Source organism: Tachyglossus aculeatus, chromosome 13 (genome assembly GCF_015852505.1).
Source record: "Tachyglossus aculeatus isolate mTacAcu1 chromosome 13, mTacAcu1.pri, whole genome shotgun sequence".
In the NCBI taxonomy this organism is placed as follows: Eukaryota; Metazoa; Chordata; class Mammalia; order Monotremata; family Tachyglossidae; genus Tachyglossus; species Tachyglossus aculeatus.
In genome coordinates, this window is record NC_052078.1 from 19,126,895 (window position 1) to 19,154,354 (window position 27,460).

General features: G+C 42.1%; 1 protein-coding gene across 1 annotated transcript in view; it reads right to left on the reverse strand.

The window, feature by feature from the left end:
* MYO3A (myosin IIIA) overlaps nt 1-27,460 on the reverse strand; it is a 124,390-nt gene that overhangs the window by 44,192 nt on the left and 52,738 nt on the right. The window contains exons 10-19 of the mRNA XM_038755712.1: nt 26,005-26,104; nt 25,037-25,153; nt 24,067-24,171; nt 23,887-23,970; nt 23,151-23,353; nt 21,564-21,662; nt 21,345-21,459; nt 17,292-17,418; nt 13,695-13,905; nt 10,128-10,275 (exon numbers count right to left, since the gene is read on the reverse strand). Of these exons, the coding sequence (XP_038611640.1) occupies nt 10,128-10,275; nt 13,695-13,905; nt 17,292-17,418; nt 21,345-21,459; nt 21,564-21,662; nt 23,151-23,353; nt 23,887-23,970; nt 24,067-24,171; nt 25,037-25,153; nt 26,005-26,104 (1,309 nt within the window). The remainder of the gene's footprint in view (nt 1-10,127; nt 10,276-13,694; nt 13,906-17,291; nt 17,419-21,344; nt 21,460-21,563; nt 21,663-23,150; nt 23,354-23,886; nt 23,971-24,066; nt 24,172-25,036; nt 25,154-26,004; nt 26,105-27,460) is intronic.

Sequence of the window (27,460 nt, forward strand, 5' to 3'; positions counted from 1 at the left end):
GTCCCACTGGAAATGAAATGCCCATTGTTTTCCCTGCAAAATGAAATGTTGATAAATTTGAGAGTCAGTGATAAGCAGGGTGCTTTGTGGATAGAGCACAGACCTGGAACTCAGAAGGACCTGGGTTCAAATCCCAGCTCCGTCACTTGTCTGCTGTGTGACCATGGGCAAGTCACTTCACTTCTCTGTACCTCAGTCCCCTCATCTGTAAAATGGGGATTAAGGCTGAGGGACACGGACCGTATTCAACTTAATCAGCTTGTATCTACCCCAGAGCTTAGTACTTGTGCCGAGCATATAATAAGTACTTAACAGATACTATTAAAAATAATCTGAGTCCTGCTAACAGGGTGTCAGAATTGCACACAGAGACCAGAAGCCCCCAGAGGTGATGGGGTTCTTGGTAGCAGAAGAGTGGTGCTTGACCACTGACATCAAGCGCTTAGTACAGTGCTCTGCACACAGTAAGCGCTCAAAAAATACGATTGAATGAATCCCTCATGGAAAAAAAGGAGAAAGTAAGATATGTGCCTCTGTTTTCGCTGATCAAAACACCTCTTCCCCATTCTCTCCTGCTCCTCTCAAATGGACCCCACAAAAACACATTGTCCCATCCCTGCAAAGGCTCCCTGATTGGCAAACTGAGTCACTGTGAAAGACCAAAGAAGCAACTTTTTCTGCTGGCTCTTCCCTTCCTCTATTGCTGGCTCTGACCTGAGACTCAGGTGGAGTCTTTGTGCAGAAGGATCAATCAACCAGTGGAATTTATTGAGCATTTACTGTGTGCAGAGCCCTGTAATCATAATAATAATAATGATGATGGTATTTGTTAAGCGCTTATTATGTGTGAAGCACTGTTCTAAGCGCAGGGGGGGATTCAAGGTGATCAGGTTGTCCCTCGTGGGGCTCACAGTCTTAATCCCCATTTTACAGATGAAGTAACTGAGGCCCAGAGAAGTTAAGTGGCTTGCCCAAAGTCACACACCTGACAAGTGGCGGAGCCGGGATTAGCACTGTACTAAGCACTAGGGAGAGTACAATACAACAGAGTTAGAAGATACGTTTCCTGCTGATGAGGTGCTTACAGTCTAGAGGAAGAAGAGTTTTAACTGGCCAAGGAAAATTTCCACCTTACTGGGTACCTACATATCAGGTATGTAGTTCCTGTCAATTGCCTTATTTTCCAGAGCTAATAGAATGCCTTTTTTGCTTGTTCCTCCTAAGCCCTACTTCTCCAATTCTCCCTGATCGACGGTCCCTTCCCACCTCCACTTCCTGCCCCAGAACCCTTCTCTCAGACAGCGCTAGCGGCAAAGCACTAAAAACAGGCTGAAACCTGTGCTTTGGCCTGAGTGTCTGAGGGGACGTATCATGGAGCGGTTCAGGCTTGTGATTTGACAACCATTAAACCATCATACATCTTGATATCAAAGAGTAAACTGAACTGCATTTGATTTACTTTCCATTACCTAATGCCTGTCATGTGTAACTTATAGCCAATTAATCAATCAGTTGTATTTATTGAGCACTTACTGTATGCAGACCACTGTACTAAGTACTTGGAAGAGGACAATATAACAGCTTTGGTAAACATGTTCCCAGCCCACAATGAGCTTACAGACTAGACCCTCATTATCCCCGTTTCTAAGCTAGTAAAAATGGGCCCCATTTCACCATATGGCCTATTTTCTTCCTGCATCAATAAAAGGGTCGATTTGCCTTACTATTCACTTTCTATTTGGCTTGTAGTGGGAGGTTCTGTTGGCATATAGTTGAGCAGACAGTCTCTTCTTTTAGAAGCAACAGATGGAGATATTCAACACGAGGCAAGCATGTTACTACAGACAGGCATTACAATGAACACAATAACAACGGTAATACTTTTTTTAATGGTATTTGCTCAGCGCTTCCTAGGTGTCAAGGACTGGTTCTAAGTGATGGGGTAGATATAAGTTAAACAGGTGGGTTACAGTCCTTGTCCCACATGGGGTTCACAGTCAAATAGGCGAGAAAACAGGTATTGAACCCCCATTTTGCGGCTGAGGAAACTGAGCTACAGAGAAGTAATAATAATAATAATGATGGCATTTATTGAGCGCTTACTATGTGCAAAGCACTGTTCTAAGCGCTGGGGAGGTTACAAGATGATCAGGTTGTCCCACAGGGGGCTCACAGTCTTCACCCCCCTTTTACAGATGAGATAACTGAGGCCTAGAGAAGTGAAGTGATTTGCCCAAAGTCACACAGCTGACAATTGGCAGAGCTGGGATTTGAACCCATGACCTCTGACTTCAAAGCCCAGACTCCTTCCACTGAGCCACGCTGCTTCTCCTAGCCACGCTTGGCCACACAACAGGCAGGTAGCAGAGTTGGGAGCAGAACCCAGGTCTTCTGACACCCAAGCCCATGTTCAATCCCCTAGGCCACTCTATTCTCTCACAGCCCTGTTTCTGCCTCCTCAGCTAGCATGCGCAATTGACAGATTCTTGGCTGGCCGCCTATTTGGCCTGGGCTTCATTTGAACTCAGGGGAAAGCCCAGGTCACCCCTCTGCCCTGCCCCGGTCCTTCCTGCCGCCCCATTCCTCGCCCAGATCCCGGTTGTAGTTTGGGGTGATGAAGTGGGTGTGAGCCATGGTTCCTGCTCATCAGAACCAGTTGAACTGCCCTGGAGCTCAGAGTCAAACAGGTGGGAGAACACGTATTGAATCCCCATTTCATAGTTGAGGAGACTGAGGCCCAGAGAAGTTAAGTGACTTGCCCCCGGGCCTGCTCCCATCTCTGCAAGCGACCTCCTCCTCCTCCCTTCTTTTCTCCCTTCGTTCCTATGCCCCATTGCTGCATTTCATTTTACTTGCTTGCAGCACAGTGGGAAGCTACTGGAAGTTCAGCTCGAGGAGTCATTAGGTGAGTCACCCAGGGATGGAGGAAAAAGCGAGGTCGGGGAGGGGGTTGGCAGGGGAGAATACAGAAAGGCACACAGATTCTCTAGGAGAGTGTAAAGGGCAAATAAGAGCCTTCTTGGAATTTCTTTCTGTTCTGAATATCTCCCAGATTTTTTTTAACCTTCTCCTAGAAGTTGGTTTGGGGAGAAAGAGGGAATGAAAAGGAAGTGCCCTCTCAAGTATTTGATCACAGAATGCTGGGCTTCACTCCCTGTTCTGGCAAAGAGTCAGAAGAAGACAGTGGAGAGAGTGACAAGGCTCGTCTCCCAGCAAAAGGTTCTCGGAGCACTTCCGTGTCCCAGTTGTTTACATCCCAATTTGAGGATTAGACTTGGGTTTTCCTGACTGAAAACAGCAATGCGGCCCCTCATCTTGGTTTCACAGGACTGAGATCATCGGGGAAACTGGGAGGGGGAAGGGGACATTAGGGCCATGGAGTACATTTGCCTAGAAGACATTGTGGGGTGGGCTGGGAGCAGAAGGGGTTGGTGTCCTGCAGGGCTTCAGCGCAGTGGAAGGCCTGAAGAAACAGGGGTGCTCTGGGCAAAGCGCCAGACTGAGAAGATATGTGACCCATATGGCAGTGGAGACATTAGTTCTGTATGCCCATGAAGACTATAGGGACATGGGCATATATGCACTGCTTCTCCTGGGTGAGACCTACAGCCCATCCAGCCCAATATCTGCTCTCTGACAGCAGCAACCAGACACTTGAAAGAACAGTGGGCTGACACTGCCCTCCTGGACATCCCTTGCAAAGGGCAGAGATGTACTTTCTAATATCCCTCATTTTTCCCTCTACACCCCTAACTTTAGCATTTCAATTTTGAAAATGCCTTGAATTCTAATTCTCACTCACTAGGACCACCTTCCCCAGCCTGCATCTCATCTTCTCGGCGCACTTATGGAGCATCTGAGAAAGAGGCAAATTGAACACATTTTTAAGAGTTCTCAAGCCCACTGATGGGAGCAAGGCAGGGCACTTGCTCCAATGACTTGGAAATCATTACTAAATATTATTAATAAACCAAAAGATAAATATTAGATAGTTTTGTTTGCACAACAACCTTGAAATCACAAAGCTTTCCCTTGAAGGTTACCTTGAGAGACTTATGCAGACCTTGGATTTTTACATGCTCTGCTGACAGCACATTACAGTTCAAAACCTAACTGTAAGCTTCTAAAGAGGCTTCTGTCCATTCCTCATATTGAAAGCATACAAGGTTAGGGGCCAAGCTGACACATTTGTCATTTCTATTTGCTTGTGTCAAATTCCACTAAAATGCCATGGTGACAGGGCCTTATGGAGCAGAGCTTAGTCCCTTGAAATATGCTGTGTCCCATTTATTTTGTTAATGATGTGCATATAGCTTTAATTCTATTTGTTCTGACAATTTTGACACCTGTTTACGTGTTTTGTTTTGGTGTCTGTCTCCCCATTCTAGACTGTGAGCCCGTTGTTGGGTAGGGACCATCTCTATATGTTACCGACTTGTACTTCCCAATCGCTTAGTACAGTGCTCTGCACACAGTAAGCGCTCAATAAATACGATTGAATGAATGAATGAAAATCCTTGCTCTTTTGGCAATTCAACGAAACTGGAGGTGAAAACAAATCACAGAGCAATACCACACTCGAGTTACAGAAAATCTTCCTAAGAGATCAAAGTGCTCACCTACCTCTACAGTAAACTATAACCTATGATATGACTGGGTTATGTTGTTTTTTTTGAAAATGTGACTGGATTGTGAATGTATTTCCTTGGAAGGTATGTTTTCTCAGAAACTTATATGGTATAAATGGGAATCTTTTCCAGAACCAGAATGAGAAGCAGTTTGGCCTCCTGGATAGAGCACGGGCTTGAGAGTCAGAGGGAACTGGGTTCTAAACCCAGCTCTGCCACTACTCTGCTGTGTGACCTTGGGCGAGTCACTTAATTTTTCTGTGCCTTTGTTACATCATCTGTAAAATGGAGATTAAGACTGTGAGCCCCACATGGGGTATGGATCGCATCCAGCCTGATTTGCTTTCATCTCTCCCAGTGCTTAGTACAGTGCCTAGCACATACTATTAATAAAAAGCCCACCCATGGCACGATGGGAGAGCACTAGAGGTAAATCCCACTACCCCCTTGTTCCTGGTGGCTTGCACCCTCTTGGGGTTGAGGTAATTTCAATTTTGGGGCATCATCATCGTCATCAATCGTATTTATTGAGCGCTTACTGTGTGCAGAGCACTGTACTAAGTGCTTGGGAAGTATAAATTGGCAACATATAGAGACAGTCCCTACCCAACAGTGGGCTCACAGTCTAAAAGAGGGAGACAAAACCAAACATACTACAAAATAAAATAGAATAGATATGTACAAGTAAAATAAATAAATAAATAAATAGAGTAATAAATATGTACAAACATATATACATATATACAGGTTATATATATACATATATACATATATACACACACACATAAATATATATATATATTATATATACACACATACATATATATATACATATATACATACATATATACAGGGGCATCAGTTCTGAAACAGCAAGATCCAGAAAAGCCACTGAGTGTGTACGAATCAGGCAGGAAATACTGTTAAAATAAATGTGCTTTTTAATATATGAGTAATTTCACATCACAAAGTTCAGGCCATGAAAATCTATGGGTGGGAGTTTGGGTGATGGCTAAAAGCACCTCATATGATGTTAAGATTTGGGAAATAAGTTAAATATTTGGATTTGATTTTCCCTTTGAAATTATTTTTTTCCCATTCGGCAGGGGAGGATGCTTTAAATTGGGACTGCCTTGGTGGTAGAGCTACCTAGAATAAGCAGATTTCCAGTTCAACCCTCTATCCAAATAAATTCCATCTTTATTTTTAGAAGGAGAAATTGGTGCAGCTGGAATCACATGCCACTCCTTATAAAGCCTTCTCTTAGCAATCAGATATGTCATTTCTGCACACATAGAAGTGATTTTGCAGGCTAATAATTATTTCTCTCACTTCAGGGAAATGTTTATCAAAGTAGTCCTAAATTTAGAAAAATGACTAATATCAAATATACCATAGGAATGGATCACAAATGCCCTCCAAAGTGATCGCTAAGGAGGGCTCCTGAAGGAACTATGAAATCATTGCAGGCAATTAACTACTCCAAAACTGTCGATGTTAAGCCTGAAAGCATTATGACATTTAGGTTAAAGTCCTAAGTGCTAAAAAGCATCACTTGGGTTGTGTCTTTGTGATAAAGACAAGATAAACTAGCCCCATGCTTAGAGAAGAAGGGAATTCCCAAAAGTTTCCCAAAGGGGAAACAAACTTGCAAAATATTAACTCTTTGTATATAGTACTTTGATTTTTCTACAGTGCTTTCGCATCGATTATCTCATTCTATCCCCACAACATCCTTCTGAAGTAACAAGAAGTATTAACAAATCCCAGTTTAGAGATGTGTCAGTCACTCACTTGAGGACACCATCTGGACCTCAGCCCATGGCAAGGGGAAAAAAAGGAGGAATGATTAATAAAGGAGAAAATTCTAGGAGCACAGGGTAGTCTCATTATCATCATCATCAATCGTATTTATTGAGCGCCTACTATGTGCAAAGCACTGTACTAAGCGCTGGGGAAGTACAAATTGGCAGGAGAAGGAAACAGGAAGCGGGCATCCTACATAGAGTAGGATCACAGGTACTGTACTTTCCCCAAGCACTCAGTACAGTGCTCCGCATACAAAAAGCACTCAATAAATATCATTGAATGATTGAGTTTTTCTTTTTAAAGGCACCTGTTAAACCTGGCACTTTAGTAAGTACTGGGGTAGATACAAGGTAATTGGGATGAACACAATCCCTGTCCCTCATGGGGCTAACAGTCTAAGAGAGATTTGGTACGATTTAATCCCCATTTTACAGATAACTGAGGCACAGAGAAGTTAAGTAACTTGCCCAAGTTCACACAGAAGACAAGTGGTGGAGTCAGTCATATTTACTGAGCGCTTACTGTGTGCAGAGCACTGAACTAAGCGCTTAAGTCGGGATTAGATCCCAGGTCCTCTGGCTCCCGGCCCATGATCTTTTCACTAGGCCTTGCTGCTTCCCAGTTGTGGGGTGGTGGGAGGGGAAAGAGGGGTAGGAAACATACTCGGGAAGTTGGTGTTGACTGGACAGGTGGTAAGGAGGGTCAATTGTTCATGTGACAGACCACAGAAGAGCTACTTGCAGGGCAGTCTATCAATCAATGATATTTACTGAGCAGCTACTGTGCGCAGACTACTGTACTAAGCCCTTGGGAAAGTACAATATGACAGTTGGCAGATGTGATCCTTGTCTACAAAGAATTTAGTCTCCAGGGATAGTGTTTTCTGTGGATAAGCTACCCCCAGGGAATAAGTCCTAGGGCATGAAAAGGCAATTATTCCCAGATTTTCTTTAAGGTCTGCTCTACCACTGATTTTAAGTCTAAAATAATTAGTGCTGATTACCTCTTCAAAGTCAGGGGTGCTAGTGTCTTCTGTAAGTATGGAACCTATGATCAATCTACTTCGTGATTGCAACCAAACTAGTAATTGAGGAGAAGGAGAAGGAGAAGCAGCGTGGCTCAGTGGAAAGAGCACGGGCTTTGGAGTTAGAGGTCATGGGTTCGAATTCCAGCTCTGCCACTTGTCAGCTGTGGGGCCCTGGGCAAGCCACTTAACTTCTCTGTGCCTCAGTTACCTCATCTGTAAAATGGGATTAAGACTGTGAGCCCCACGTGGGACAACCTGATCACCTTGTATCCCCCAGCGCTTAGAACAGTGCTTTGCACATAGTAAGCGCTTAATAAATGCCATTAAAAAAAAATTGAGGTGGAGGCTATAACTATTTATAAAGACACTCATCAAGTCTACCCTTTTTACCTTTATTTCCTGGAAAAAAAATCCCCACTCCTGTTTTTCATTTCAAATCTACTGGGTTCATGATCTAGGACTGAAACCAGATTGGCCACAAGGCAGATTTTTTCTTAAACATAGTTGTGGCTTCTAAAACTTTGCATTTCTTAAAGTGATATCTACCAGTTGGGAAAACAGAATGCTGGCTTGATTATAAATTGCCTTATTTACTTTTCTTTTCAAGTATTATAAATGAGATGAAGGTTTGTTTAGCAGATGAAACCACCACACCATAAATGTGACTTTTGCCATAGAAAATATATGGAAGGAAGATGCAAACGAGCAAGTCACACTTTGTGAGCAGAGGAACCTAGAGGTATTAGTATGGATTTATTGCAAAACACCTACCCGGTCTTAGTCAGACATTGTTTTTCATTTTTTAAGTGTAAAAAGTTGAAAGATAGAAGTAATTTCATAATAGAATGGATTTTCATCTCTTGTAATAGCTGCAAATTATGCACTGGAGTCCACATTCAAAATTTCAAAAGGCTTAAGCCTTAGGACGTGAACAGCTGGAAATGAAAATCAACCACATTGGTTTCTGTGAGAGAAGTCAGTGCAGTAATGGCAATGATTACCTACATTATATGCTGCAAACAGTCACTGTGTACAGTATGAATTCTAACTTCTGTCTGAATCTCAGTGTAATGAATATAGAGCGATTGTATACATGCACTTTTCCATATCTAAAGGGATTGTAGTAAAGCAATAAAAATATGTAGCACACTTCTCAAATATTATAGTGAAGTTCAGAGAACCAAGGAGCCAGGCAAAGGTCTCAAGCCCTATGGATGAGTTTGAGAGACTGGAATAATAGAAAAAACCAAGACAAATCCATGTGTCTTAGAAAAGGATAGAAAAGTTGATTTGAAGGATAAGAAATACACTTAATAGCCCCACATCAACTTAAAGATTTACTTAGAGAGGGCAAACTAATCCCTTGAATTTATTTTCCAAAGCCTTTTCATATCAGCCTTCCAAGTCATTCTCACACCATCCACGTGAAGGAAGGGCAGATATTATTAACCCCACTTTACAGATGAGGACACTAAGGCACAGAGATATTAAGGAAGTTTTCCCAAGATCACACAATTAATTCTCACTATTTAAAAAAAATAACAACAACCCAAAGATGAACACCAAAGCACAACTGCACCATCTTTAAGCTATGTTTGTGGAAATGCAATTCTTATTCTCATTCACCTGAATGTTTTAAGACAAGGCAGACTACAATATTCACCGTTAGCCAAAGCTTACATGAAAAGTTTCCTTAAATCTTTGCCCCGGATTACCAGATCCATATCCGATTTAAACACGACTGAAGGAAATGAAGAGGCTTAATGAAAGATGTCAATAAACATCATATGTTCTGCTAGGTGATGATCAAAGTAATTTTAGCATTCTTGCTTCACCTAACCAATATCTACGTACCTAAGCTTATTAACTTATTAGGAAAGTCATTTAATTTCTCTAAAAACTCTACTGTGGAATCATAAATTGAACACTGCATTTTGTTCACTGTCAGAATTAGCACAACAGAGAATTTGCAGCAAATCCATTATCAGGATGTTCTGTTGCCTAGCTACTGTACATCTGAAATTAAATGCATTTTCAATGGGCATTTAAATTGCCAGCAGCAGTTCAGCTGTGTTATCTGCCAAAATAAAAGTGATCTGATTGTGTCTCTAGATGCAAATCTTGAAGTGACCAGAAGCTTCAAGATCAGCAAATGTCGGGCCAGACTGGGGTTTCAGATATGGGCCAGAACCCCGACTTGGAGGGCAGTTAGTCAAGGGTTGGCTTCCTTTCAAATCCCTGTAAATGCCTTTTGGTGAGGCTTCTACAGACAGGGATGAGACTTGGAAGAAGGTAATCCTGACTAGAAGAACCATGGAAGTGTTTGCCTTTGAAAGTTAAGGAAGGAACAGAAAGAAATAAGGTCACACCCCTCATTCCTATTCCAGGCAAGTGACACTAGGTAGTGCATTCTCTTTTGGCCAGAACTGACATCCCGGCTACTATGCCCTCGCTTCTCTTGGGAGATGATGAATAAGAAAGTGGACATTATGATAATGGGTAGCTATAAATTTGATATTAAGTGGGGTAAGCAGGAATTCAAATTTGCCAAATGCACAGAAGTTGCACGGAACAGTTGGTGTTTTTGGCTCTGTCTCCTCACCAAGATTCCCATCCAGATCTCATTCAGGTCCCCAGGATTTAAGTACCCAACGTTATTTTACCTGCTCCCATGCAAACACGTGCTGATTGAAGTAGAACTGGATTTGTTCATTTGCAATATTGATGCATAGTTGCTCAAAGGAATTTCTTTTGAAATTTTCAAAGCCAAAGATGTCCAGAATGCCGATGTTCAGCTCATCGTCAAGTCTACTGAAAGGGATAAAAGGCTATTAAACTCTAGTCACTGTAACATGGCATAGCGGATAGAGTCTGGGCCTGGGAATCAGAAGGTCATGATCCTGACTCTGCCACTTGTCTGCTATGTGAACTTAGGCAAGTCACTTCACCTCTCTGTGCCTCAGTTACCTCATGTGTAAAATGGGGAATAAGACTGTGAACCTTATGCAGGACAGGGAATATGACAACCCAATTTGTTTGTCTCCACTCCAGCGCTTAGTACTGTGCCTGACACATAGTAAGCGGATAACAAATACCACAATTATTGTTATTATTATACACACACACACACACACACACACACACATATGCTAGCATAGGCCAAAGCATAGTCCAAAGGAAAAAAAAATCAGTTACCAGTTTTAATTTTAAAATGCTGCATTTTTAATGGTATTTGTTAAGTACAAAACTGCTTGGGTAGATGCAAGCTAATCAGGTTGGACACAGTCAATGTGGGTTCACAGTCTTTAATCCTCATTTTATGGATGAGGCAATGGGCCTGGAGAAGTTAAGTGACTGGCCCAGGGTCACACAGCAGAAAAGTGGTGGAGGCAGAATTAGAACCTAGGTCCTTCTAACTCCCAGGCCTGTGCTTTGTCTACTAGGCAATGCTGCTTGGGAAACAGAGTCTATAGACCCTAACAGGATAAATTGCTTAAACTCTCTCTGTTCCTTAACATTAGGCATTTCATGTTAGAGAATAAGTTACCCTTTGGACACCTTCCACAAGGATTTTATTGGCTTAATACAATAATAATAATAATACTAATAATGATGGTTTTTGTTAAGTACTTACTGTGTGCCAAGCACTGTTCTATGCTCTGGAGTAGATATAAAGTAATCAGGTTGTCCCACGTGGGGCTCACAGTCTTAATCCCCATTTTACAGATGAGGTAACTGGGGCACAGAGAAGTGAAGTTACTTGCCCAAAGCCACACAGCTGACAAGCGGCAGAGTTGGGATTGGAACCCGGACCTCTGACTCTTAAGCCTGTGCTCTTTCCACTAAGCCATGCTGCTTCTCTGAATATCTTCAGTGAACTACTGAAACCACTTAAATCAGCTTTTTGCAGTGGACTGTTATCTAGCCAAACGAAACTGAATGGAAGTTAGTTCAGATATTGGATAGTTTGATAACCAAAACAGATTAGGTTTAACTCCCCTAGGTTGTTGAACTATTTCAACTTTCTCATCATTTTCATTATCCTTGGTTCAGATAAGCAGTTGTTCTTATTTGATGACCATCGGATAATGGGCTTTCCACTGTCTCTAAAAGAAAAAGCAGTCAATTTCTACGCAGCTGGGCTTTCCACTGTCTCTAAAAGAAAAAGCAGTCAATTTTTATGCAGCTGAGTGCAGTGTTTACTACATGCCAAGCACTGTGCAAAGTGCTGGGGTAGATAGAGGATAATTAGATCCCACATGGCGCATAGAGAATAAGTAGTAGGAAGAACAGGTATTAAATCTCCATTTTGTAGATGTGGGAACTGAGGCACAGGAAAGTTAAGTGACTTGCCCAACAACACACAGCAGGCAAGTGGAGCCAGAATTAGTCCCAGACCTATGCTATCTCACTAAGCCCTGCTGCTTCCCCTGAATTAAAAATCATTAAAAAATATATAAAGCGGCCCACAGAATGTTAAAAGAACCATCACAGCAATACACTCCCCTAGTCTAGACAGTAAGTCCACCGTGGGCAAGGAAAATTACTATATATTGCTGGATAGTGCTCTCCCCAGGGCTTAGCACAGTGCTCTTTTAGACTTTGAGCTCACTGTTGGGTAGGGACTGTCTCTATATGTTGCCAACTTGTACTTCCCAAGCACTTAGTACAGTGCTCTGCACACAGTAAGCGCTCAATAAATACGATTGATGATGATGATGATGCTCTGAACACAGCAGGTGCTCAATAAGTACGACTGAATGAATGAATAATACTAACAATGTTGTTGTCTGAATTGCTTCAGAATCTTCAGAGTGGAAAATATTCTTCTTCCCCACCAACCTCTCACTCTCAGGCTGAGAATTCCTGACAGGGCAGCAGTGTTTAGTGCGGCCTTCCATCTCTTTCCCTCCCAATAACCCTCTTTAAATTATGCCGAGGAACGTTCAGAGGAGAAAGGATTTGTGGAGCTAACCAGGTCGCTTAAGGACTCTGCACCCTCAGAAGAAGCCCTGCTCAGACCTAACATAATGATGATGATGATGATGGTATTTGTTTAGTGCTTACTATGTGTAAAACACTGTTCTAAGCACTGGGGAGGTTACAAGGGTATCAGGTTGTCCCACGGGGGGCTCACAGTTTTAATCCCCATTTTACAGATGGGGCAACTGAGGCACAGATAATTAAGTGCCTTGCCCAAATTCACACAGATGACAGTTGGTGGAGCCGGGAGTTGAACCCATGACCTCTGACTCCAAAGCCCGTGCTCTTTCCACTGAGCCACACTGTTCTCTCAATTATGTCTCTGACGATGAGTATATTTAATCCATTCCCAATTAAAAGGTTCAAGAGCCCTGTAGGGAAGGATAAGGATGCTTCAGGAAGACTCACTCCTCCCCCCCTCCACCCCGCCCCACCCCCCAGCCTATTTAGAGCTTGGGGCCATTATCGATAAAGCCTGGTTGACTTTTACTCTTACATTCATTCATTCATTCAATCGTATTTATTGAGCGCTTACTGTGTGCAGAGCACTGTACTGAGCACTTGGGAAGTACAAGTTGGCAACATATAGAGACGGTCTCTACCCAACAACAGGCTCACAGTCTAGAAGGGGGAGACAGACAGCAAAACAAAACATATTAACAATCAATCAATCGCATTTATTAAGCGCTTACTGTGTGCAGAGCACTGTATTAAGTAAATATGTACAAGTAAAATAGAGTAATAAATCTGTACAAACATATATACAGGTGCTATGGGGAGGGGAAGGGGCATGGTGGGGGGGATGGGGAGGGGGAGAGGAAGGAGGGGGCTCAGTCTGGGAAGGCCTCCTGGAGGAGGTGAGCTCTCAGTAGGAGGGAGGGCATTCCAGGCCATGAGGAGGACGTGGGCTGGGGGTCGACGGTGGGACAGGCGAGTACGAGGCACAGTGAGGAGGTTAGCGGCAGAGGAACAGAGGGTGCGGGCTGGGCTGCAGAAGGAAAGAAGGGAGGTGAGGTAGCAGAGGGCGAGGTGATGGAGACTCCTGAAGCCAAGAGTGAGGCGTTTTTGTCTGATGCATAGGTTGACTGGTAGATACTGGAGATTTTTGAGGAGGGGAGTAACATGCCCAGAGCATTTCTGCACAAAATGATCTGGGCAGTGGCATGAAGTATAGAAAAAAAGTATAGAAAAAAAGTAAGATTAGTAATTCCACCAGATTTATCTTGTCTGCCCATCTACACCGGTACCTTAGAGCGTTATCATGCTTCAGCAAACTGTTGATGCGATTGACTATCCAGCTGAAGAGTCGACCATACAAGGCTTTGGCCATAGCGTCTCTGACATCGGTGGCTCTTTCCACAGTATTGGGACGAATAATGGTTTCCCCTCGAGTCACCACACAGTGAGAGGTAAGAGCTTCGTGCAGTTCTTCCGCCTGAATGCAGAGCAGAGAAGCCGCTGAAAAACAACCAAATGGATCATTACGATGTAGAGTAGCAATAGGTCCGTTCTAGAGGGAAGGAAAACAAAAACGTTTGAAGTTCCTTCTTCTGGGTTTGGAAGTGCACATTCTAGGGTAGGTCTAGGTAGGTGAGCAGGCCATTAGATTTGCATCTCTGGAGGCTGATGCTTCAGAATTAGCCTGGGCATGTCCCAAACGTTGCATGTCTTGGACTGAATGCCCACCAGGGTTGGAAGGGACTTATGATGATGCCCTCCGATACAACCTCGGTGGGATGCCAAATCCTCATGACTCTGTTTCTGGTGACAGAGGCAACGTTTAGGGGCTCCCCTTTTCCATTCCTGTAAGCTCCTTGTGAGCAGGGAAAGTGGACTGAACTGAACTTTCCCAAGCGCTTAGTACAGTGCTCTGCACACAGTAATCAATCAATCAATGGTATTTACTGAGCGCCTTCTATGTGCAGAGCACTGTATTAAGCACTTGGGAGAGTACAATACAAAAAATTAGCAGACACGTTCCCTGCCCATAACAAGTTTTCAATCACTCAATCAATGGTATTTATTGAGTGCTTACCATGCGCAGGGCAGTGTACTACCATTGATTGATTGATGCATCACTGCTGAAAACATTCATCAATTGATCATAATTATTAAGCTCCAACTGTGTGCAGAGCACTATCCCATATGCTTGAATTAGTCTTAGTGTTGCAACCAGGACTGACCCAATCAAGCAAAGGCAATTACTGAGCCCCTACTGGGTTCAATGCACTATACTGAGCACTTGGGAGACTGAGTACATAATAAATAGAAGACCCCTACCCACAAGGAGTTTACAATTTCAGGGGGAACCCCCTTGAGCTGCCGTTTTGTTTCTCCAATATACATTGAGCTGTAGTGTGGACTTACCAGAGGTTTTATTCTTCCTCCCACATGGCACTGTCTAGGGTAGGTCTCCTCAGTTAAAGCGGACTTTTAAAAAAGATCTCCTGTTACAGATTTTATCTGGTTTCTCACTTCAAATGCCGAGGGTACATTCAATCAGCTCAAGAACAGATATTTTGAATCATTCAATCAAATCATTGTATTTGCTGAGCACGCACTGACAGCTAAGCACAGTACAAAGTACTTGGGAAAGTACATCAGTTAGCAAGACACATATTCCCCACCTGCCCTTAAGGAGCTTACAACTTAATTGGGGAAGGCAGACAAAAATTACTGCAGATGGATATAGCAGGAAGTAACACAATTATGTCAGGATGAAAATAGTTTAATAAATTGTGATTCACATGCGTATCTTTTACATGTAACGAAAATGACTAATCCATAAGTTAGGCATCATAATGGAGAGTGGCTTTTTAAAAGAGAGAGTTAAATTTCCTCTATATGAGTCTATAGATGGATTTTTTATAAACTGCAATTTGCACATTTACATAGAAATGGGAACTTCAAAGATTGGAGCTTGATTACTCACACTGTGTATACGAAGTTCCCATTGGTAACAGTAAGAAATCTTTTTGCCCATGAGTTTAAAAAAAATCAGATGGAAATGAATAGAAGCAAACTTCCATTTTTTTACCCATTTTTGTTGGGTATATTTTCTTAAAAACTGAAACAATGCACAAAGTACACTGAATTCATGTTAATGGGTTAACTTTCAAGTTTAAGATGTGGATATGCTGATGGTAACATTGCCAAAAAATTTGGTTTGGTGGCAGTGTGTTGAAGACACTTGGAAAACTGATTGTTCACATGTAGTTCATATTAAGGCCATCATAATGGACACATAAAACATTGCTAAGAGTTGCTGCCCCCAGTTTCTTAATTGCAGAGAAAAACTGCTTTATCTACTGGGCATGCCCATACCTGTTCTGTGGAGTCTTACTAACCAAAAGGGGCAGTTGTCCTAACACACACAACTGCCCTAACACATTCTTGGCAGTGGGTCTTCTGATCTTCAAAGATTTAATTCGTGGGCTAAATCACCTGCTGAATTAGATATTCCCTTCTTTAGCTTCCCTCGATTCCCACTTGCTACTCAAGAAAGTCCTTAATTGTAACCAGAAATTTAGGTTTCTAAAAGGAAACACCCTATGGAGCATTCCAAACCTCTCTATGAAAACAACTATGTCTATTTAACAAAATCTTTTAATAATTGTGATAGGTGCTTTCCATGTGCTAGGCACTGTCCTAAGCTCTGGGATGGATACTAGCAAATTGGGTTGGATACGGTCCCATGGGGCTCAAAGTCTTTGTATCCAATTTACAGATAAATTAACCGATGATAATAATAATAATAGTGTTTGTTAAGTGCTTACTATGTGCCAAGCACCGTTCTAAGCGCTGGAGTAGATATAAGGTAACCAGGTTGTCCCACATGGGGCTCATAGCCTTAATTCCCATTTTACAGATGAGGTAACAGGCACAGAGAAGTTAAGCGACTTGCCCAAGGTCACACAGCAGACCCGGGATTAGAACCGACGACCTCTGATTCCCAAGCCCAGGCTCTACGTGTGTTTCTGCCCTTGGCTGTGAAGAGGATCCTACTGACGCTGACTTCTACAACCACAATAACTGTGGTGTTTGTTAAATGCTTACTATTTGACAAGGACTGTACTTCAGTGCTGGGGTAGATAAAAAATAATCACGTCAGACTAATCTCTGTTCCACAAGGGACTAACAGTTTAAGGAAAAGGGAGAATAGGTATTTCCACCCCATTTTACAGATGAGCAACCTAAGGCATAGAGAAGTTAAGTGACTTGTCCAAGGACAAACAGCGGGCAAGTGGCAGAGCCAGAATTAGATCCCAAGTTCCCCAATTTCCAGACCTGTGCTTTTCCCACTGAGCCATGCTGCTTCCCATGGACAGAAGAGATTTTGGAGAAAGATGTAAAGTGGACTTTTACTCTCTGTGTGCATGCATATAATGTCCTGTGGGATGTCAATAGGTGTTTGAACCATCAGGAAATGCCATTATCCCTCCTTGGGGACGTAGTACATTCAGAATGGGCCCCGAAGATTCTCAACATGAAAACAAAGGTAGATGCTTCACTCCCTTTAAAGTTACAGAGACAGAAGTCAGTTTGATGTGTTAACGTTGCTGAAACATTCACTTTTACTGTTTTTGAACTTGGGGTTTGTTTTCATGAAGAAAAAGAAACATCAGCTAGGCTGCAGAGAAAAAAAACAATAAGCAGGTAATTTGCAGACATCTTAATAGGCAAATGTGGACTTTTTGGCTTTCAATTTTTACATAAATTGAATTTGATTATTCTCTTGGAATGTTTATGTAAATACAATTGCTGGAGATTATCCTAATGTGACACTTCTGATGCAGGAAGACATTGGAGAAACTTAATCTTGAATTAAAGGCAATAGAACTTACAATTCCCAAGAGTTGTTGGGTTGGAAATGTTGCTCTTGTCAATCTGGTGCTCTGTTGCCACTGAAGAAAATTCAATATTCCCAATGTTCAAAATTGAGGCAAGAATACTGTACACACTCCCAAGTTCCTGGAGGAGATATACAGAAATATTCTTTTCTCATTATTGCATTCTTTAGAACTGAGACGACTTTAGCCAGCGTTGGTCTGGGACGTGAAAAATGATCCTTAAAGGAATGTTCCAGCTAATAACTTCTGCTGCAAGAGGGAAATTTTGTAATTCTAATTTATACACCCAGGCCCACTGTCCACCTTTCCTATGTATTTCTTTGTGAAGTGGGTTGGTTCATTCATACATTCAATTGAGCACTTACTGTGTGCAAAGCACTGTACTAAGCATTTGGGAGAGTATATAACAGTACACAGACACATTCCTTGCCCACAACGAGCTGGGTGGTGAAAGGGCCTCTGACCCTTTGTCATTTGCAGAATTCATTCATTTATTCATTCAATCGTATTTATTGAGTGCTTACTGTTTGCAGAGCCCTGTACTAAGTGCTTGGGAAGTACAAGTCTTGTGACCTGTTCCTGGTTGTCCTCGAGCAACTTTATAAAATGGAAGTTGTTTCTTGAGGACTAGTCCTGTGGCTGTTCCACAAGTTGGGAGGAGGTTGGGTTCTCCCCAGTTTTAATTTCATTTTACAAAAAGACCAAGGGAAGCAGAAGTCCCTTTAAGGTTTTATCATAGCCTGGGTCTTTCCCACCCCAGCAGCTGATAGTCGGACCCTCAAGTGGGAAGAGAATGGGAAAGAGAGGGGAAGCTGAAAAGAAAACCAGGTATGCTGTAATAATACTGTGTGGATTCAAATATACTATGTGTGTCTCTCAATCAATGGTACTAATTGCATGGTTACTGTGTGCAAAGCACTATGCTAAGTGCTTGGGAGAGTACAATATAATACAACTGATGCTCTCTACCCTTAAAGAGCTAACAACTATCAGCTGGAAAATCTTCTCTAGATGGAAAACCAAGGGCATTGAGCGCCTACCTTATATCTGAAATACCATTTATATCACTGTCTTTTACAGTTTCTACTCGACAACACTTAATAATAATGATAATAATAATAATAAAACTCATTCACTATTTCCAGTAGAATGCTTACTTACACTTACTTTCACTTTCACTTACTTACATAAGCGCTTAGTACAGTGCTCTGCACACAGTAAGCGCTCAATAAATACAATTGATTGATTGATTTCACAAGTCCCTCCCCAGGGCCTATTAGGAATATCTACCTAGTCTGCTCAGAGGAAATAATCTGATGGGCCAGGTCCCAAGCTAGACATGAGTGTCTTTCTACTCCAAGGCACTTTGTCAAAAAGGCTGTGTGTGACCACTATCAAACCATGTGACATTCTCAAAACAGCTGCTGGGTAGTGAGGCACAGCAGATAGACAATATCCTTAATCATTTCCTACTGCTATATACATTTGAATTATTTTCAACTGCATTAACGTTTCATCGGCCTAGACACCACATTTAGTACAAGTGACCATTCTAGTATTGTGAAGCCAAGCTGCGGGGTTTTATGTGAAAACAACTTGTAAGGGGGATGACTCGTGGGTGTTATGCTTATAAAAATGGTTAATTTGGCTTCAGATGATGTGGCAAATCATTGAGATGAAGGATGTGGATAAATCACAGAGGAACAGTTAATGAGGGTTTGGAGATTATGCTGAAGAATGGGTTGCATACCTGTCATGTGCGTGCACTTTCCTGGAGGCATTAAAGCTAGCTTGATCCATCTAGTGCAGGATAAGTGTTTGTCGCAGCAAGTCTCTTTTCTACATTTTAATTATTTGGCCTTAAGTGTGACTTGGAAACTCTGTGGCGCTATCATTAAGTCATGTTAGGTAAAATGTAACAGTTCAAGGAAGTCAGCATAAACACAGTCTTTGCTGAATTTACATGTGTGCAAATTCATTTGGAAAGAAGAGCCCACCAGGAGACTGAAAGCTCCCTGAAGGCAGGGACTATGTCTTCAACTTTTGTTGAACTCTCCAATTGGCTTGCACAGGGTTCTTGCCCTCATTTGGGACTCAAAAAATACTGCTGGGAATGAAAGCCCTTTCTTCTCAGGGTTCAGTGTGCATTCATGGGCATTAGTCAATAATAACAACTATTTTTTGGACTTGTTAAGCACTTACTCTGTGCAGAACACTGTACTAACATCTGGGATGGAGACAATATCAACAGGTTGGGGACAGTCCCTGTCCCACATGGGGCTCACAGTCTAAGAGGGAGAACAGGTATTTTATTCTCATTTTACGAGGTAACCGAAGACCAGCGAAATTAAGCGACTCACCCAATTAGAACCCAGATCCTCTGATCTCCAGGCCTGTACTCTTTCCACTAGGCCACGCTGCTTTTGCTTGAACTTCTTGAGGGCAGCGATGTGTCTACTACTCTACTGTACTCTCCCAAATGCTTAGTACAGTGCAATGCGTTGCACACAATAAGCGCTCAATAAATATCACTGATGATGAAGACATACCACGGCCTGATTGATTGATTCAGAACAGCCCTGGAGAAGGAGGGGAGAGTACCAGCCAGGAGGCCCAAGTGGTCAAATAGTTTGCCCAAAGACACAGAACGAGTGGCAATCCTCAGTCTACAATCCACATCTACAAAGAGCGAGACAGAGAGTAACAGAAACTCAGAAAGAGATTCGGAGATACAGAGAAATGAAGAGACAGAAATGAACCAGAAAAGGAGTTGTACAGAATGAGAATCAAACATAAAAAAGGGAACCAGATCAATCAATCAATCGTATTTATTGAGCACTTACTGTGTGCAGAGCACTGTACTAAGCGCTTGGGAAGTACAAGTTGGCAACATATAGATACACGCACATTTACAGACACACATACACAAATACGTAAACGTATGTGTGTGTGTGCATGCATACGCACTTATGTGCACACTCATTAGGGGCGGGAAATATGTCTGCTGATTCTGCTGTATTGTAGTCTCCCAAGTGCTTAATACAGTGTTCTGCACATAGTAAGCACTCAATAAGTACGACTGATTGATAAACACACACACACACACATACACAGAGATGCACCAACTCAGTGTTACACAGAGAGATAATGGGATGAAGAGTGAGACAAAGAACAAGAGAGTGTTTCAGTTGTTTGCACTCTCAGAATGAAATGAGGAAAAATAGGTTAAATGCCTGCTTAGTAATGAGACATTCTGAAATGACCTGGATTTTTATGCACTCAGAGATTTCCCTAACATTGCAACACAAACTCTCATTTTAAAAATGGAAGGAGTCAGTACCACCCTAAAATCTACAGGACTAGAGATGATTATGATCAGTCTCTTCCAAGCAAATGCTTTGAACTATTTTACGATGCACTTCTACCAGTGTCTGCTGATTTTATAGCTAGCTGATAGAATGTTCTCACTTTATGGACATGCATAAAGTATTTCATAAGCTAAAAAGGCACTGGAATAGATCTTGTCAGAGGAGGAAAGTTCCCTGTGAATTGAGTTTGTTCCTTTGAGAGACCAATTAACTCTTTCACTACTTCTCTGTGCCTCAGTTACCCCATCTGTAAAATAAAGCAGCATGTCTTAGTGGCAAGAGCACGGACTTGGGAGTCAGAGGTTGTGGGTTCTAATTCCGGCTCCACCACTTCTCAGCTGGGTGACTTTGGGCGAGTCACTTAACTTCTCTGTGCCTCAGTTACCTCATCTGTAAAATAGGGATTAAGACTGTGAGCCCCATGTGGGACAACCTGATTACCTTGTATCTACCCCAGCACTTAGAACAGTGCTTGGCACGTAGTAAGCACTTAACAAAATACCATTATTATTATTATTAAAATGGGGCTTAAGACCGTGAGCCCCATGTGGGATGTGGATTTTAACCAGCCTGATTTTCTTGTATCTATCCCAGCGCTAGGGCAGTGCCTGGTATATAAAAAGTACTTAAATACCATATTTAAAAAACAATGAAAACCCCACATGATATCAACACTCACGTCCATTGTGAAACCTATGACTTTGAAGCATTGCTCAATCAATTCAAACTGGGACCGATAGAAACTGCTATTCATTAAGTCCTGTACCATTCTGAGATGCTCATTTTGTAGATATCTGCAAAAATTTAGGAACAAAAGATTAAATAAAAAGGGCTACACATGAAAGTTAAAGGAAAACTCTATAAAATCCACCAAATAAATATAAATTAATTGGGTTACCTGGGAGGCTTGCTTTCTGGCAACTTATAGTGGGCCAGTTTTTTCTTTTCCGCCAAACCGGCGTAGATGTAATAGAAAATATGAAAATTTTTCTCTCCACTGAAATGTCAAAGAATATAACTGTGAGATCATGAGTCAGACAGGTCAATGATTCATCAAACAATCAGGATAATTTAATAAAAGGGACTGAGCGAAAGCCTATTCCTTTGGCCACTCATGGATTTAGGTTATGTTTGCTTATTCATATTTGCACACCAAGCATATCACTTTTGGAAGAAAGCTGTTTTGCTTAAACATGTAAAAAAGAAATAGGTACGCAGCATGAGGGATTTATTTGTTGGAATATATTTTAGCAGAAAAAAAAGTCAGAAACATTTTTGGTCGTTTTTTATTTTTTTTCACGTCAGTTGACATGATGGGGACAGAGAAGGATTTCTTCTGCTGCCCCACTCTTTGATGTCTCATCTCCCCTCCCCATGGAATTGGGGGTGAAAGAGCCAGAAGTAAGGGAACGCCTGCAAGGACTCTACCATCAGCAGTGAAGGCTTCTGATGGCAGGAATTCTGCAAACAGTTGGATAACATGATTGGCAAGGGCTTCAGTGACTACCACAGTGGCTACCCTAGCAATATTTGTTGGTCTATAGCACTACGGCAGAGATTCAGAACGATGATGTGGGCATTTTGGTCTTAAATAGGTTTGTAGGTAGTACCGTATAGGACATTTTCATGGGGAAGAGGTGGTTGCACTGTAATGGCAATTTGTCTTGGGCCCAGTGAAGGAATTTGGTTACCCCTCCTACAAACTCCTCTGCTACCACTTCACGGACGACAAAACAGGCACTGAGAGAATAATTGATTTGTCCAGGGTCACACAAGTCATGGGTTGGGAACAGAATACAGATTTTTTTTGGACTTCCAGCCCAATTCTTTGTCCATAGACTATAATTATTTCTCATGTCAACTGACCCAGTATATATTGGACTATGCAGTTCAAGATTCTTCACTTCTAGCCATATGTCTCCTACTTTCAAATCCACCATAACAGAATTGTGGTAGGTGAAAAACACACTTATTTTTCTCCCTGTCTGTTAGAAAATTATGTTCTATGAGTGTATTTCTACATTTTATGCTAAAGGAGTTTTGGAAAATACTTTATTGAAAGAGAGAAGACAATGTCATTAAAAGGGGTTTAACATTAAATTGTAATAATAGTAGTAGTTCTAGACTTTGAGCCCATTGTTGGGTAGGGACTGTCTCTATTTATTACTGAATTGTACTTTCCAAGCACTTAGTACAGTGCTCTGCACACAGTAAGCTCCCAATAAATACGATTGAATGAATGAAGGAGTAGCAGCATTTGTTAAGTATCCACTTGGTGAAGTGTTGTGTACCATGTTCTCTGCCCACAAAGAGCCCACATTCTAATAGGGAACACAGCACATTAATTTTTTTTTACAACACTTAAAGTTCTCTGCACATATTATGTGCTTAATGCATTTGATTGATAGAATGCTATCTATACTATAACATATACATCCTTAGTAATAAAATCCTGCACTTTGAGGACCCTTTTCTCTACACTTACATTGCTTGGTGGACCACTCTTGATTTTTCAAGGAGGTATTCTGAAATCTGAGCTCCTATTACAACCCCAGCAGAGGTGAATTTCATCTCCAAGTACTTTCCAAATCGGCTGGAATTATCATTTATAACGGTGCTGGCATTGCCAAAAGCTTCCACTAGCTTGTTCACTTGCAAAATCTTTTCTTGCAGGGTTCGGTTATTAGCCTGGAGAGGGGTGGGGAGGAGACAGGGAGAGACAGAGAAAGAGAGGGGGAGGTGGGGAGGGAGAGCCAAAATAGACAAGAATTTTACAATGACTCAGTTAGTGCTCTCACCAAATTAATGTTTACTTTTGTGGTCAGTGAATCCTGACAGTCTGAGCTTGGTCTCAAGAATGCTCTGGCCTCCTCCCAAACTCTGATTACTAATCTGAGTTCCTCTTTCACGAACCAGAGGAAAGCAAAGAGAGTAGCCTCAGCGGGGGACTGTGGTGATAGATGATCACCTTCAGGAGTTCTCTTTGTTTCAAGGGGAGAGATAGTGTCATAGTGACCCTACCTTAGGGGCTGTCTTATCCCCTTCATGCCTTCCTTTGGTCTCTTAGCCCTCACAGGGGGCATTAAAGCAACCCATACAGACTGAAATACAGCACCTTCTAGCCGCTGGCACTCCCTGAATCTGAGGGTAGCTTCGAAAGGGGACCAGTACAGTAAATACAGAACATGAGAGCCACGTGTGATCCCAGAAAAAACCTTTACCTTTCCCAGGACAGTCAACTGTTGGACAAGGAGGTGGGCACTTTCAGTCTTCCCGGAACCACTTTCTCCAGAAATGACAATGCACTGCACAGGAAAAGAAGAGACAGAAGTCTATCTCCTCACCGCATCCATGCTAGCCCCAGCCCTGAACCCAGGGACGAACCTGGTGAGTATCGTTACCTGATCTGAACTGTAAGTGACCATGGATTCGTATCCCAAATCAGCAATGGCAAAGATGTGTGGAGGATTGTCAGTCCTCTTCGCCCCAATGTATCGTTTAGTATGCTGAAAAAGAACACACTTGCTAACGGGGCACCTTTGGGTAAACAACATGTCTCCTATCTACCCCACATTCAGCATTAATTTTTAAACCCAAACCCAAAACTTAAAATCCTCAGAAAGAGACAAATATGTCATCTTTTCCCTCATCCAGAGGCATATTCAATGAAGTCCAGACCTTCAAAATTAGTAAAGCACAACATTCATTCAGTTGTACAGTATTTAGATTCCTTCACCCACTGTAAACATGGCAATTAAAAATGGCAGACCCATGCATCTTTTCTATGTTTGCCATTAAGCCACATTTTTTATGGTATTTGTTAAGCTCTTACTATGTGTCAATCACTGTTCTAAGCGCTGGGGTAGGTACAGGTAATTAGTTCGCACACAGCCCCTGTCCTACATAGGGTTCACAGTCCAACTAGGAAGGAGAACAGGTATTTAATCTCCATTTTACAGTAGAGGCAACTGAGGCATAGTTAAATTACGTGACTTGCCCATGGTCACAGAGCAAGGAATTGGCAGGGCTGGAATTAGAACCGAAGTCCTCTGATTCCCAGGCCCATGCTCTTTCCATGCTGCTTCACTTGAAACATTCACCTTATACTCTGGCCTACAAAATGACCCTTTCAAATGAAAAATGTCTCCTTCTCGACTCACGTTTAAATGCAGAGAATTACATGTTGCCATCTCCTCTGTGGATCACCTTCATGCCTTGTCTCGATCAATCAATCAATGGCACTTATTAAGTGCTTACTAAGTGCTTACTTTAACAGGCAGTAAAATATCCCTCGGCAATAGTCAAACTTTTATAGTCATCCTTCCCCTAACTTTCTTGAGTTCGTAGGTGAATGCAAACCGCTTTTCACACCTGGGAGGAGTACAGGTCCAAATTCTGAAAGGGGTTGATAGCAATAAGGATGTCTCCAACATAGATGTAGATCTGATCTCGAGCGTAGCATTTCTGCAGCTGCTCTGCTACTAAATTCTGCAATGAATGAAAGGGGGAGTTTGTCATTCCTCAAGAACCTCCAGTTGTGGGCCACCCACCTTTGCTTCAAACAGAAACTCCATACCATTAGCTTTAAAATGCCCAATAAGCTCACCCCCTTCTATCTTACCTCGCTGATTTCCTGCCACAACCCAGTCTGCACACTTCACTCTTCTAATGCCCCAACCTGCTCACTGTACCTTGATCTCATCTATCTCACAGCACTGTAGCTCTGTACTAAGCGCTCGGGAGAGTTCAGTACAACAATAAACAGACACATTCCCTGCCACTCTCAGATGCACGTTCTATGCCTGGTTTCCCTGAGTGGGAGGGGGCATGCCGCCTTGTTAGATTATTCCAGAAATCTCTGGGGCCTCAACAGATCACCTTCCATCAGCTTTGTAGTGCCCGCAACAAGCTCGTTGTGGGCAGGGGGATGTGTCTATTATTCTAGTGTACTGTCCCAAGTGCTTAGCACAGTGCTCTGCACACAGTAAGCACTCAATAAATACGATTGATTGACTGACTGACTCTGCAGCTTGTACCAGGCTGAACCTGACTTTCTGTTGCTACCTCCCTGTTGCCCCAGAGCAAAGGTAAAACCCAGAGCTGAGCAACATTTGTTTTTTGGGTCGGGGGCCCAGCGGTAATAGGGAGCTTGTAGTGTATGTGACAGAGCTTAGACTTGCATCAAGCAGGCTCTGGATAGTGGATTCTGCTGCTGCTGCTGCAAATGACTAAGAAGCTGAGAAATAAACCATATTGCCGAAAGACTCTTAATTGTGACTGTTGCAGTAATCTTAAACACCAATATCTCCCATGTAAAAAAACTGTATAGAACTTCTTACCTCATCCATAACTTCCATGGTGGCTAAGTCATCTACCTCTTTCAGGTTTGAAACAGGGTACTTGATAGCATTAATTTTCTTCGTGTGAATACGTTCATGTCTACAAAAACAGGAAAAATAAAGCAATTGTCCTGGATCTAAGCTTGTATCTCCACTGCCAACAACAGAAAGCACAGACACACCTAAAAAGATTGAGGATTGTGAATAAAACTTTGTATATGACTGTTTTTGGTATTTATTTTTTGGACACGAAGATGCTATTCATGAATTCATTTTGACTCCGTCACTCTTTGAACTGGAAAGAAAAGGGGGAGAAGGGAGAGAAATACTTTTTCCCAAATTCTGTAGGAGTTAATACAATTCAATTCTAAACGTTATCAATCTTCTGAAAAAAAAACCAGACTCTGAATCTTCAGCGTGTTCGACAAACACATTTTTAAAGGAAAAATAGACCTGTGTGCTTTGCTTTTGGAAGGAAACGTGACTGAAGTGCTTACTGCAGAAAAGGCTGAGCCTAAAGCCATTACTGTGAGTGCTGTTTTATCTATATTAGGCATTCAGTTGTAAGTTCCATCAACTCTTTCACTCTTCATTAATTAATTCATTCATTCAATTGTATTTATTGAGCGCTTACTGTGTGCACAGCACTGTACTAAGCGCTTGGACAGTACAATTCAGCAACAAATAGAGACAATCCCTGCCCAACAACGGGTTCACAGTCTAGAAGGGGGGAGACAGACATCAAAACATGTAAACAGGCATCAATATAAATAAATAGAATTATAGATATAACATTTCAAGACTTTGTCCTTTGATTTGTTTTCTGTTTACCAGTCACTGTAATTTCAAGCTTTTTTCTTGCTTCTTTATATAATATCATGGCAGACTCACTCAAACATTTTAGCAGCTTCATCCAGGTCATCACAAGTAAGAATTTTAAGACCACTAGCTGCAATCAGGGCTTTGGCATCATCAACTCAAGTACCTTGTAACCGTACCACAATAGGTATTGTAATATCCAAATCTTTCACTGCCATGACTATGCCTTGGGCAATAACATCACATCGCATGATCCCACCAAAAATGTTGACCAGAATAGCCAGCACCTTTTTATCTGAATGCTCTTAAGCACTTAAGTGCAAGGCTTTTCACACAGAAGGTGTTCACAACCACTGATGACCATATGGCGTGTGGATTCATTCATTCATTTGATCATATTTACTGAGCGCTTACTGTGTGCAGAGCACTATATTAAGCACTTGGGAGAACATTATAGCAATGAACAGACACATTCCCTACCCACAACAAGCTCACAGTCTAGAGGGGGATGGGGATGGGAGGATGGCAGCAGAGATGGTGAGACGTACAAGTTGCTGGGGACAGAGGAGGTGCACATGAGGAATACAGAGTCTGCCTGGAAGAGTAGAAAGCTCCAAAAATACGACTACTATTACTC